The 14,689-nt window shown below is 38.1% G+C and overlaps 1 protein-coding gene across 4 annotated transcripts in view; it reads right to left on the reverse strand.

Moving 5' to 3' along the window:
- Positions 1-14,689, reverse strand: part of clstn2a (calsyntenin 2a) — a 453,983-nt gene that overhangs the window by 325,138 nt on the left and 114,156 nt on the right. For all 4 annotated transcript variants that reach the window (XM_069896652.1, XM_069896653.1, XM_069896654.1 and 1 more), the window contains exon 2: positions 5,484-5,519. In XM_069896652.1, the coding sequence (XP_069752753.1) occupies positions 5,484-5,519 (36 nt within the window). The remainder of the gene's footprint in view (positions 1-5,483; positions 5,520-14,689) is intronic.

Raw genomic sequence — 14,689 nt, forward strand, 5'->3', positions numbered from 1 at the left:
ATTACATTGACAACAACCCAGATTCGAATCTGGCATTGTCTGCAAGGAGTTTATATGTTCTCCCCTTGTCCGCCTGGGCTTCCTCCAGAGGCTCCAGTTTTCTCCTACCTTTCAAAATATACAGGGGTTGTATGTTCATTGGGATATTTGGGCGGCACTGGCTCATGTGCCAGAAGGGCATGTCACTGTCTAAATCAATACTACTTTTTATAGAATTAATGGAAAGTCTAAGGTCTATCATGGAATTGTTGCAGAGACTTGAGAGATAAAATGTGAAAAACTGGATGGCATTCATAACGCAAAAATACAAAGAGTCTCTTCAGTCAAGTCAATGAGATACATGATGGAGTTGAAAAATGTACCAGGTAAGTTATCATTCCCTTCAAATAAAAGGCAGATAGAAACTGAGCATTATAAAAGTGAAGGGGCCACAATCAATGGACAGATGAATTTTTGAGGAACAGGTTTCCAAAACCACCTCCTCTAACCTCACAAACTGGGCTCATCTCAAATGCTTCCAAGTCTGTCACAACAAGAATGCATCATTGTGTGATTGAGCTTTAATATATAAAAGATGATGAAATCTTGTATGAAGTCGTAGCTTAAATTAGGACAAGTTCTGATATTTTTGCCTTTGCCACAATATTTGCATCACTTGAAAGGCATTGATATTCAATTTTCATAAAAATAAACTGAAGATTTGATTTATGAATTCATCTAAAAATTGAAAGGACATTTAAGTTATTGAATGCCCATGAGGCGGTATACCTTTAGACCATTATTCAGGACATATCCTCAGTCGATCAATGTCTTATTTGAGATGCCAGCTTTTTTTAAAACGCAGTTAGCTGAAGAAGTTTCCAAAGTGGAAGCTATTTCTTCATACTCTGTTCATCCCCTTATTTCACCAAGGCTTTAATTTTCTAATGTACCTAAATTGTTATTTAATTTGTGCAGCATCATTTATATTTTAGACACCATCTCCCAAAATCCAGCATGTCAAAGCATCATCATCTTATCTGTTAGGCATTTTATGGAATTTATTTTTTTGAAGCTGTAACTTTTGGAGTAGAAAGGAGAGAAAAAGTAGATGAAGTGTCTACTCCATAGAGTTCCATGCAAGACAATGGTGTGCAAAATTAAAGCATGTGGAATTGGGGAAAATGGACTTCATGAACATGAAGCTGGTTGACAGCTAGGAAACAAAAAAAATGATGTCTTGCACTGCCCAACTGTATATTTATTACTTTCACATTATATCCTGCACTTTTGTTTTTATTGTAACCCTATGTTTTTATTTCTGGAATGACATGCCGTACTACATCGAGGTTGGCTTGCCCAGATCTCATGCAAGACAAAGTAATTCTGGTTCACATGACAATAAGCAATTCACTTTAGCAGCAATTTCTGATGGGTACGCAGTGACAGCGGAGTACTGCAGGATCTAGTGTCTCCAGGTTGGCTGGATAAGAGCGTGAGCCAATGAAGAGGATGCAGAGAAGCTCCAGAATAGTTTGGTCAAGTTGTCTAAGTGTGCAAAGTCATGACAGATGCAATATGAGATGATCTACCTTGGCATCAAAAATGGGAAAGTGGATTTTAAAAAAAATGAATGGTAAGAAATAGGAAAAGGGGAGGTGTATCAAGACCTAATATAGGTTGTACCTCTCTGTGGTCCAGTAACTCCCATGGTCCAGCACACTTGAACCTGCCGCCGCTAGTACAAAATCCTTACAGACAGCGCGGGTTTTGAGCCCCGGTCACAATTGCTGGCACTGTAAAGGCATTACGCTAACTATAAAACTGCAGAACTGATCTCTGCCTCGGTCTGTTTCTCACCCAAAGAAAAAAGCCTGTTTGACTCTCTCTCCTTGCAAACCAAAATGACCCTCCTGGAAAGAGCAAGTTCCACTCCAGGCAGTCTGCGGTTCTGACAAGCTCTTTCATCTGTTGCCTTTTTGTAAACAACATCCATTAGTGAAGTCTCTTGGGCACTCTCCAAAGCTTTTGCAAAGGCTCTGAGGCCAATATGTCTAGCAATGAGCAGGGCTCCAATATTTTAAATAAAATCTGTTTGAATGTGACCTATACTAACAAACCTGCCCCAATTTATCTCCCAAAAACCTATCTATATACAATCCTAACACAAAATAATCTGTCACAGTGCCCTTTCTTGAGATATTTTGGGGCTGCACTCATCCAGGTATCTTTAGCCCTTTTGACAAATATGGGAAGTGATGAATCCTTCTCTGATATCACCTGACTTTTTTCAAAAATAATAATCTAATGATTGAGATTCCACCCTCAGTGTCAGCAGAGTTAGAAAGCAGAAAAGAATTTGTCTGTCATAACAAATGACCAATCAAAAATATCCCAGGACTTTGCAAAGATAAAGCAGTACTGCTTTCATGCACTAGAATGTAATGACTACATAATAGCAGAAGAATGGATGCATGAGACTAAGCCAATCCAGTCCTAATCAGTTCACCTCTCACCATGATTTTGATGTCTTTCACAAGGGGGTACTGAAAATGAATCTGAATTGTGACAGAGATTAATGATGCAGAATAAGACGGTCCCTTTATTCATCAAAGGAAGCTGAGTATCATTTGTCAATGACAATATGTATTTCCTAAAATGTTACCAAATTCTGGCCCAGAAGCAAATACAGAGATGAGTCATCCAATCAGATGAAAAATTGTGCACTTTTCCTAATTGAGATTTCACATTGATCAGTTATTTCGACAGACATATGAACAGGCAGGGAATTGAGAAAGTAGACTATGTAAAGGCAGATGGAATTAATTAGATAAGCATCACAGTCCATACAGAAGTGAGGGGCCAATGGGCCTGTTTCTGTGCTGTACAGCTACCTGACTGCAGAGCTGCTCATGTGCAACAGAAATCATCAAATAAAGTTTTTTTACTGTATTTTAAATTTTAAAAAAAATCAATCATTTTGAACAGACTTAAGAATTGACACATATTGTGTGGACGTGTCAGTGCATTTTAATAGCAATCTAACCTTGACAGAGAATAAATTGAAATAGAATGATTTAAAAAAAATTATATTAATCTATTTAAATAAATAACTTTATCTCTTTTATATCAGAAATTCAAACAGGAGAAGTTGAGTAAAAAAAACAACAGAAGCAGTGTGAAAAACATTTGGTGAAAGTGAGAGGGATTTTAGAACATTTGGAATGTGACTAATAAATTGATGTTCTAGAAAACATTAAATTGAATTTATTCTACCAAAGGTGATTTGATATCCGACCTAATCTGAAACATTGTCTAACATCGTGCAATTTGTCAGCGGAAGCCAAAGAATGTGTACACATTTTAAATCTGATCCTGATTATCAATTTATCAATAGCATCAGCATTTAGAATGAGGCTTTATGAGGCTATTTAATTTGGCTAAACCTTCTGTGATAAAATTCTAATTTACGTTTGCATTCCAACCTGTATTCCCCCACTGCCTCTCACCCCATCATAAAACTGTTTTTGAAGAGGAACTCAAATTGTTCCAACAACTTTTCAATGTTTCATCATTTGCCAGACTGTTAACCTGCCTGTTGGTGAAATTACACTGGCCCTGGACATGCATTCATACAAAATGAGAGCAGATTTCATAGATTTTTTCTTTTCTATTCAGGAAACAGAACAAACTCACTTCTTGTTGATTATATCTCAACAAAAATACAGCAGCATCTCTGCAATCTTACAGATCAATAGCAGATATTTACGTCTATTTGGATATTCCTAACTTTCACAGCAAATTTGAATGCCATGCGCACTAACAAATGAATGTAACTCTTCAATTATAACAGTCAATAAACATATAGCACAATTTAACAAATTTGTATATTCAAGCTGTAACAATTAAATATTTAAAATCTGTATAAATACAAATGAGAAACTTAAGGATGTTCATCACACATTGCTGATTGAATTGAATTATTTCTCGTCATGTACAATCCATTCTAGTCAACTAAAAAAGGGGGTGCAATAATAAAACAAAACAACAGGATGTAGTGTTACAGAAAGTCAAAGAGTGCAGTGTACAGTGTCATTAAGGCAAAGAACAGGGTGGAGAAAAGTACAACTGAAATAGTGCAGTGGCATCGTCCTTTATCAATGAGAGGTCCATTTTTACAATGTGATAATAGCAAAAAGGAAATGGTTCTTGAATCTGGAGTTTTGTCTTTACATGCTCACACTGTACGTTTTCTGCATGACAGGACAGGAAAAAGTCGAGTGTGACTGGGGTGGGATGGTCTTTCAATGTGATGGGGTCTTTCAATATGATGGGATCTTCCCTGAGACATCAGGAGGCAATAGACGGAGTTGATGAATGGGAGGTTGATTTATCTCAACCATGTTTTGGCAAAATATGCACAGTTTTTTTTGCAGTCTTATTTTTAATGTCTACTTTAGATTGCAAAGTATATGTGCTTCATGGGTTTGAAACATCCAACAATATTCATTGCAGATTATCCAGTGTGTGCTCGAGGTATATGTAGTTTATTCAAGGGCTCTTTACAGACAGCCCTGAGGAATTTATTTACTGTTGCATCCCAGAGACCTATCCTAAATCCTTACAGAAATGACAACGTTGAACCACCAATGAATTTTATACATTTCACAATTTCATTAAATTAGAATGATTTTTTTTCTTTGTAATCAAAAAGCAAAAATATTCTCGAGTTTTCCAAAATATTTTACTCCATGTAAGCAGATGAGCCAATCAGCAATTTCATGTCCACAGTAATATTAACAGGCATTTTGATTTGTTCCAGTAAAAATAAGAAAATATTTTATTAAAATATGGTTATTACTGTAGTGATTGTGCAGGGGATGCTTCTGGAGACTGCATGTCTATGAACTAGGCCTAGTTAAAATAAAAATAGAAGATTGACAGCAACCAATTAATTCCCTTTTCAGCAAACGACATCACTAAACTGTCACCTGACTGGCATGGCTGGGTGCAACCATGAAGGACTAAAAGAATATTATTCATCATCACTGGGGAAATCTAGCTGACTGTGATTAGCTGCACTGGTTACAATAAATATGCAGAAGGAAAAGGAAGATGGCCCACAGATCCTGCTCCAAAAAAACCACAAACTAAACCAAGCGCTTGCATCACCAATCAACAAGCCAATAATTAGAGGGTCTGAGAAAGGTGGAGAAAGCAACAGGTTTGTGCTCCCCTATAGCCATGATCAACTATTGTCAGGCCTGGTCTACATGTTGAAACTGTAACATTAATGATTTTCACACACGCCTCTCTTAAAAAAAAGAGCTAATTAAAATCCTTGTGCATGCCCCTAGGATTGCTCCAAGTCACAAACTGCCAGGAAACTTGAAATATCAGAATAATTATGCTGTTGAAAATGTTTTCAGAGACGTACTGTAATTTGTTTCAGAATATTTCAAAGCCAATTTCAGAATATTTCAAAGCCAATTAAAGCACGGTACCTCTCTTGTATCTGTGGTTGGCCCCATCGCTGTGTCCTGTAGAAGGAAAAGCACAATGTCATATTTAGGTATTGATTATTTCAACGTTAAATCATTCAGTATTTTTATTTTAATGGTCATCAGCAGAGTTTGTTCTTCAAAAAAGTGGTTAACAATCTTTTTTTCCCCAAAATATTGAATCATCTCAAACAGATAGCATCTTATTGAATTATGTACTATTTTAAACAGATATTTACAAAGCAAGTTGTATGCTTACATTGTTATGGAGTGAATATTAGTGATGTCTTTACTCAGAATTTAACAAAGCACTGCAATCCCACTCAAAAAGGCAGAGAAAAATCAGCCAATCACATGACCATATAGCCTCAAACACATCAAATGAAGAACAATGATATAGAGTTGGTCATTTCTTGTTGGGGGTAAAGGTCAATTTTAAATATTTGGTCAAATAGCATAATAATGTTAATACTTAAAAATAACACTGAAAAGCATAATAAATTTAAAGTTAAAACTATAAGAAACAATATGGGGAGTGGGGGGATGACAGTTGCCTATTTTAATCATTTTTAAATTAAACCAGGCTTTCAATTTCAGACTAAAAAGCAAACAGCCAAAAGTTGTGAGAAAAAATGTGCTTTCCTTACTGAAGGACTTATTTGATTATTTAATGATAAAATTACAACCCTAAATACACCCGAGATTGCAATGCTTCATTACTATGTGTTAGGACTTGTTTCATTCCTCAAGGCATGAAAATTCAAATCCAGGGGTGCGGTGCTAATTTTTTAAGATGCTGGAGCTCTCTAAAAATGGCGACAAGGAGGTGCCGGAGCCACCCCGTGGGGTGCCTGGAGTGGCCCCATGGGGTGCTGGAACAGCACCCTGGCAGCACTGCACCCCTGTTCAAATCTGAGAAACACAGACATTAAACAGTACATGCATCCTCCTTCACATGGTTTGGTCATGCAGTAATTTAGTAAAGCTTATTTTGTAATTTTGTAGAAAATGGTCAGGAAAACATTAGGCAAAGAATAATATTTCTATCAGTAATATTGACTGATTTAAACAAAAAAATCATTCGATATAGTTCTAGTAGAGGAAGCCCCTGAAATTCATAATCAGTTAATCTCCTGAAAATGTTAATAACCATTTTGGTTGAAGGAAGAGGCAAAAGGCTGTTCCAGATTCAATACTTTTGCAAAGACATTTTGATTTTGAAAGGGAGAACCGTTCTGACTGCTAAAGAGAAAACAGCTTTTTTGAAGCAGTTTTGTTGGCCAGCCATTTTTGTGGAATTCAGAGCAAAGCACGCTTTGTGAATGACTGGGCCTTTTTAGTGGATTGGCCTGTGCCAGGAGGGTGTTTCAAAGTGCTTCATTTTGTGTGTGACTAACAGTGAAGGTCACTTGGAGAGACCAATACTAGGGTCTTTGAAGCTTTGTGGAGGCCGCCCAGTTCAATAAGGAATGTTATGACCACAGCTCATGTGGATAGAAATTTCTTTAAAGGCAACACAAGGAGAATGAGTGAGTCTGTAGCAGCCATAACTCCAGTCTTCCCATCAGTTCAATATTAATCCTGGACATCAAATTTCAAAGGCCTACATTTCAACACTGAATTTGAAAGACTGATCTTTGAAGTAACTTTCTCGATTTTGGCCTGGACTGTTGTGGTTTGAGTATATATCACACACACAAGTTAGGATAGATATAACACACACACACACACACACACACACACAAGTTAGGATAGATATAACACACACACACACAGTTAGGATAGATATAACACACACACACACAGTTAGGATAGATATAACACACACACACAGTTAGGATAGATATAACACACACACACAGTTAGGATAGATATAACACACACACACAGTTAGGATAGATATAACACACACACACAGTTAGGATAGATATAACACACACACACAGTTAGGATAGATATAACACACACACACAGTTAGGATAGATATAACACACACACAGTTAGGATAGATATAACACACACACAGTTAGGATAGATATAACACACACACAGTTAGGATAGATATAACACACACACAGTTAGGATAGATATAACACACACACACAGTTAGGATAGATATAACACACACACACAGTTAGGATAGATATAACACACACACACAGTTAGGATAGATATAACACACACACACAGTTAGGATAGATATAACACACACACACAGTTAGGATAGATATAACACACACACACAGTTAGGATAGATATAACACACACACACAGTTAGGATAGATATAACACACACACACAGTTAGGATAGATATAACACACACACACAGTTAGGATAGATATAACACACACACACAGTTAGGATAGATATAACACACACACACAGTTAGGATAGATATAACACACACACACACACACACACACACACACACACACACACACACACACACACACACACACACACACACACACACACACACACACACACACACAGTTAGGATAGATATAAAGTTAAGTATAGTTTAAAGCTTAAGACTTTAGTTTAAGAGTTAGAAATAAAATAAGTGTTTTAAAATGAAACACTGTCTGGTTCTTTGTCTATTGCTGCTTGTTAAGCATGGTTCATAACACAGGACACAATCAAACACTAGAATATAATGGGTCAAGCATCTCCATATGCTTTAGTCCATAAGAATGCCAGCTATAGTTGTTATTAAATGAAGATGATTGTACTTTCTAACCTATTCTTCACCCTCATACCTGCAAGCCTTCATCTCGTATTCTCTTTCCAATTTTAAATTGTAGGCGATGCAAAAAAAAAGCATATTTTTAACTTCCAAATCCTTCTCCCCTTCTGCAAGTTTGGCCACATCTATGGTCTGTTTACTGGAATGGTAGCCATGTCATTACCTCATAGACTTTACTGTGTGATAGCAATGTTTTGATTTGGTCCAGCAGCTCAAATGAACCTGGGTCAGTAGCCTGCTGCATATTGAAGATACCCCAAGTGGTGTCAGGAAACTGGGCAATAATGTGCAAGATTAACTGCAAATTGTCTTTCACCAGTTGGGTGCAGAGGGAGTAGAATCTCTCTCAGTTCTGATCTAGCACAGAATAAGAGACAGTAAGATACGCGATTGCTTCGTGGTACTCCGCAGCTGGGAATATTCACGACTTTGATGTTACCGCATTAGTCTGGAGCAAATGAAATGAAGTTGGCTCTCTCTGTACAGAGAACCTTCATGATCACTTGTACACAAAATAAATTTTGCAAATAGGCCAAACTTAGCTGCCAAACATTCATTGCCATTATCTCCCCGACAGCTATTGGCACACAGTCTTGGCATGTTCTGAGTTTAGCAGTGTAGTTGCAGATATTGGCAGATTTCAGGCAATAATTGTCTTGCAAATGTAGATATCCTTACATACTCTCAATGAAGGATCAAGTGGCCATATTTTTCATCCAATGCCTCAGGCAAGCATGATAGTCTACTGACAGATTCATCAACCTTAACCTGGTTATAGCAGCTGTTGCTGCTTTGCATGACATTTGCTGATTCTCCCATTTGTTCCAAGGAGAATGAATCCAATGTTTGCGAGCGACTAATTAGTGCAGAGGCCTTAAAATCTACATCGTATTTTACATCAGGCCTTTATTGCACACAGGCTTTTTCAACTTTAGAAAGTCACTAATATTTTGTAAATTTGCAGTACAAAATGAAGAAATCCTTCATCAATAAAATTGCAAAGGGTTGATGATCCCTTGAAATAGCATTGATGAAGCTTTCTTCTTGCTACTGAGTACCAATCCAACTATACATTTTTGAGAGAGGGGACTAGCTAGAACATTGGCATTCACATTGGCATCATCTACTGCAGAGCCCTGGTGAGCATTTGTTGTGTTTATGTTGACACCCTATAAATTGGTTTCTTTCTCAGTTACTTCTACAAGTGCGTGTACCATGGCAATATTTAAAAATTCAAATAAGTTCCTATAATGCTTAGTTTCATTTAGTCCAGTTTTACTTCCTGCAGGTATGAACTAGATAACAAACACTGGCAGCCTAAATGATATGTATTTCAATCCTATGCAATCAATGCAGTTGAAAGGTACAAGTAAATGGCCATGTTTTTAATAAAGCAGATTAAAGCTACTAAACTTCTTTTGTTGACAAGAATACAAACCACATCAAAAACGTCAACTAAACCACAAAATGGTTGGACCTTAATGAAAAATGAAACTCATTACACACCTCTTAGCCCACTAACCAATTACATTCTAAATATTTTATTAAAATTAAAATGCCCCATAGACCTTCAACATCCCAAGAAAGGGCCAAGCAGTTAATTGTGTGCCTGAGGCTGTGTTCTGATGCAGTGTACATATGAAACAATTATTGATTAGTTTGCTGTCCTTCAGTATGTTGAAATACCAAGCTGCGCAGGAAACTCACTTCAAAGTATCTGCTGGTTCAACTGTCACAAGCACTGATGTGTAATAGTCACCTGTTTGAGTGTAGGGTGCACTGCAAAACCATGGAAAATCAGCAGATGCACTTTGAAACAAAGGATGGCAGACAGCAAAATTATTTAATCTATTATTACCAGTCTAGGGAAAAACATTGTGCAATGGATTTTTTACAAAAAAAAACTCAGCAAGACTGGGGTGTAATTTGAAATGGGACCACATTAAAACTTTTAAAGAATTTATAAGATGCAGTGATGAATTGTAAAACAACATCAAATCAATATTCATTCATTGATCTTTCATCTATCGAAAGTGCAGCAGGGGATGAAAGAGCAATGAGAGAAAAAAAAAAACAGGCCATAATGAAGAAGTTCCAAACCACCAGAATGAATAGTACATCCCTTGGTCTCCCCTTGTCAGGCTATACTTCCATTGGGCATTATCAGCTGAAATTAAAGCCACTGTACTTTGATGTCACTGTCAGAGCTACATTCATACAGAATGCAATCAGTTAGAGGCCAGAGAGCTAGGGTGGTGCGGTTAGAGTAACGCTATTGGAGTGTCAACGACCCAGGTTCGGAACTGACAACTGTCCGTAAGGAGTTTGTACATTTTTTCCTGTATCTGTGTGGGTTTTCTCTGGGTGCTCTGGTTTTCTCCCACCCTTCAAAACCTGCTGTAGTTGAAGATTAATTAGAGTATTTGAGAGGCATGGGCCTATGAGCTGGAAGTGCCTGTGACTGTGTTGTATGTCAAATATTCTGCATGAATGCATGTAATGAAAGATGTGAGAATCTATGAACCTGCAGGACCTCTAAGCCTGGGAGAACTCAAGAATGGGGAATGGGGTCACAAATGATCATAACAGGGTCTGGGTGCAAATTCTATAAATCTATTAACATTTTCTCATAAAATCTGGTTCAAGTGGGCAATACACAAATACTGGCGTCAAGCATAACCTTAAAGAATTTTCCCCAAACTCAACCCTACAATATTCAGATCAATGTGTTGAACTTAGGTAGGGATCACCTCTGATTAAATACCTCAATTTGAGAGTTCAACTTTGTGGTGAATGTCTGCAAAGCTGCCTGTCTTCCTTCTGGCGAGCCTTGCTGTACTAACATTGGCTGTGCATTATCTCTACTGTTAAGGACACTCCCCTTGGGTATAACTGTGTATGCACCTATTGTCTTTCATTATTGTACCATGAGTTTCTGTTAATAAGCCATGATTATTGTTTGACCACATCGTCTTTGTCCACTTCATCAACTGGCACTTCACACTTCCACTCAGATCCATAATCCAAAGCAGACTGCAAGGAGGCAAATTGGGAGGTGGGGGGGGGGGGGGGGGGGAAGATTCATTCACATAACGTTTGTCAAAAATCCAGTCTTGCATATTGAGAGGGGGCCAATTATTGTTCTACAGTTAGTCACCAACATCTGGCTGACATATGCAAGGATGACAATGTTAAACATCACATGGTTAGTGAGACTTGATTGTCATGTGATGCTTGACAGGATGGAATGAGAGGTTGATGATCTCCTGACCAAGGAGTCTGGAACCAGTTGTGGGGTGGGGGGTCACAGTTTCAAAGGAATCAACCATTACAGACAGAGAGGAGGAAAACTTTTTTCAATTAGAATATCATGACTGTAATTTTCAACCTGGGACTGTGAAAGCTCAATCTCCAAGCATGCTAAAGACAGAGGCTAAAAGATAATTTGATGTTAAGAAACTCAGAGGATTGATGATTATAAATAAAGTTAAAGATAAAAGATCATAAAATGGTCTGATTAAATGGCAGAGCAAGGCTGAAGGAATGTATGGTCTAATCCTGCTCATATTACATATGATCAAACATAAGCAATATAATGGAGGAGCTCGGAGAGGCAGCAGCATCTATAGGTAGAAATTTTGGATTGGAATGCTTTATCAAAACTCTGTCATCATCCTTAGCCTCAGGATGGGGAAGAAGGGAAGGAAGATCAAAACAGAACTCTAACAATAAGATTGAATAGCAAGTGAGGCATGACAACCAGGGACTCTGCAGCCTCAGCCCATGGATGTCAGGACCTCTTCTCTGAACTGTTTCCATTCCAGTAGACTCCCTCCAATCCAAAAAGGTTGCTGCACAGTTTCATGGTGGACAAGGCAGATTTTTGGATCATCACCAGTTATCAAGAGCATGCTGGAGTATTATTGGTTTCATTAACAGTTGTGTGTAAAGTATCCATGAGTTTTGAGCGGACTCCAAATATTAGCACTTTATTATTAGTTATTAATAAATTCAGTCTTATTAGACACAATGGGAATTCCATTTTACTGGAAGAATCAAGATTCATTCTACCCCTGGTTTTCTCTCCATAAAAGCAATCCCTTGGATTTCTCACCCTCCTCTTCTTTCTTCCCCACACTTGAAATCCTCTCTTCTGCACTCTTCATTACTGCTTCCTTTCCTGCTTGCAGGTTAGTTATGGAACTTGGAAAACAACACACAACACCTGTTGGCTTCAAACCATAAACAAAAGGGATAATTTCTACTTAACCAATCATCTTAACAAGCGAAATAACTTTTGCAGTGGTCGTGAATATAACTCCAATAGTAGATCCCACATTTGAACAACCTTCTCCAAATGCAAAACCTAAATCAGATTTAAAACAACATTCAGATGCAGTTTATTTCACATACATCTTTAAAACATCTCAGATGAAACATCTGGAATCATTAGTGGATGTAAATAATGCACTCAATTTGAGTATAATTTGAGCAATCAACTTGGTAAAGTGGATTGGAAACCAATTCACAGACTCCAGCTAAAATTAAGGGTGGCCCCCGATACGCAGGATCATGTTGTGTGATTTTATTGGTGACTAGACTTATTTTGGTCTCACCAGAATGAAAAGTTTGCTCTCTTTCCTACCTGACAATAGTAATAAAGCAAGGAAACTAACTTTCCAGAAGAGACCTGAATATGCTTTACATCTGTGCTAGTTCTGAAACTTTTTTTGTGAGCCAGGATTTCTTCTCCTGGGTTTCATAAGAAGGTTTTGTATCCTCTCTTCCCTTTGCAATCAGCATGCTCTCACTTGACCGATGACTCATGAATCTTCTCCCTACCCCACCTTAATCCTGCTGGAGACCTTTAAGAATGGTCCCCGATTGCAAATTCTGTTCATAACTGTCCAGTCCCAATCTGTCCTGCATTATTCACTGTGGTCTGTCATACACATTCAGCAGGGCCTTTGGATTTTCAACCTTGCAGACCATAGCTCTTAATAGGACGCTTTCTCCCTCACCAACCACATTCACATTATCCCTACTGTCTGTTTATGCTGTGTCCACTCTCTCTCCCATTTAAGAGTACTCCCACTCCCATTAATGTCAGAATTAATGCTTCAGCAAATGTAAAACTAAACTTATAGCAGTATTTGCAACCATCATTTCTGATTATACAGTCCCCTCCATAATGTTTGGGACAAAGACGCTTATTTTTTTTTTAATTTGCCCCTGAGGTCCACAGTTTTACATTTGTAATCAAATAACTCACATGATGAAACAACACATTTTATTCAGGATTTATGGTTTGAGCATTTAGAAATTTCAGCACTTTTTACTGAAGATGGCTGCAGTAGGAGCCTTCCAGAGCATCACCAGAGAAGATACTCAGCACATGATCATGTGATGTCTATGAGTCACAGCAGGGTTAGTGCTGGGGGGTGCATTCACGGCCATTTCCCCCTCCCCCCCCAAGCAAAGTGTTGTGCTCCTCATACACTTGCGGCCATCGCTCACTGTCAGACCCGCCCACGTCACTAGTATGCAACAAGCATCACTAGCGTCTATCTTGACGAATCCTAGTGACTCTCTACCCGCCTCCAGCTGCATCAATAGCGTACATCAAGCATTACTAGCATCTGTTACGTCGGGGAGAAGGAGGACTACAATGTCTGTCGGCAGATAGGAACCAACATTCACCACCTCACTAAAGCCCCCCTCTAACACTCGTTCTGGTGCCGACCATGAGTCACAGATTTCCAGCAGTCATTGCATGCAACAAACTACTAAATATGACTACTTTAATATACAGGTATACCCCGCTTTACAAAAGTAGAGTGTTCCAGTGAAACCTTTTGCAAGACAAAATGGTGTAAAGCAAAGATCCATTCACTACTGTTGAAGGCTATATTCGTAAAAGCAAAGACCCATTCAAATTTCTTTCAAATAGTGAGCATAGGTTTCTTCATAAAAAACAAATTTTCATAATGTGAGTATTTGTAAAGTGGGGCATACTATTGCTATGTCCCAAAGATTATGGTGCCCTGAAATGAGGGGACTGTATAAAAACTGCTGTAATTTCTACATGGTCAAACCAAAATATACACAAATACCCCTGAATAAAATCTTGAATGTGAACTTTAATCACCAATGAATTATTTGATTACAAATTTAAAACTGTGGAGCACAGGGACAAATAAAGGAAAAAAATGTGACTTTGTCCCAAACATTATGGAGTCCACTAATCCTAACTGCACATTAGCATGGAGACCACTGTATTTGATCATTGGTATGGACATCATTGGGCATGTTAGAATATATGGCCCACCTCCACTGTCATAAACTGAGAAGGCAATTCCATGTGTATGAAGACTACCCACGCAGACTGGGAAATTTCCTGCCGTGAAATAGGAATTCATGCCAACTGTAAACCACCCACTTACACTTCTCCTACATTGTCTG

This window comes from Narcine bancroftii, chromosome 9 (assembly GCF_036971445.1).
Source record: "Narcine bancroftii isolate sNarBan1 chromosome 9, sNarBan1.hap1, whole genome shotgun sequence".
NCBI classification, from domain to species: Eukaryota; Metazoa; Chordata; class Chondrichthyes; order Torpediniformes; family Narcinidae; genus Narcine; species Narcine bancroftii.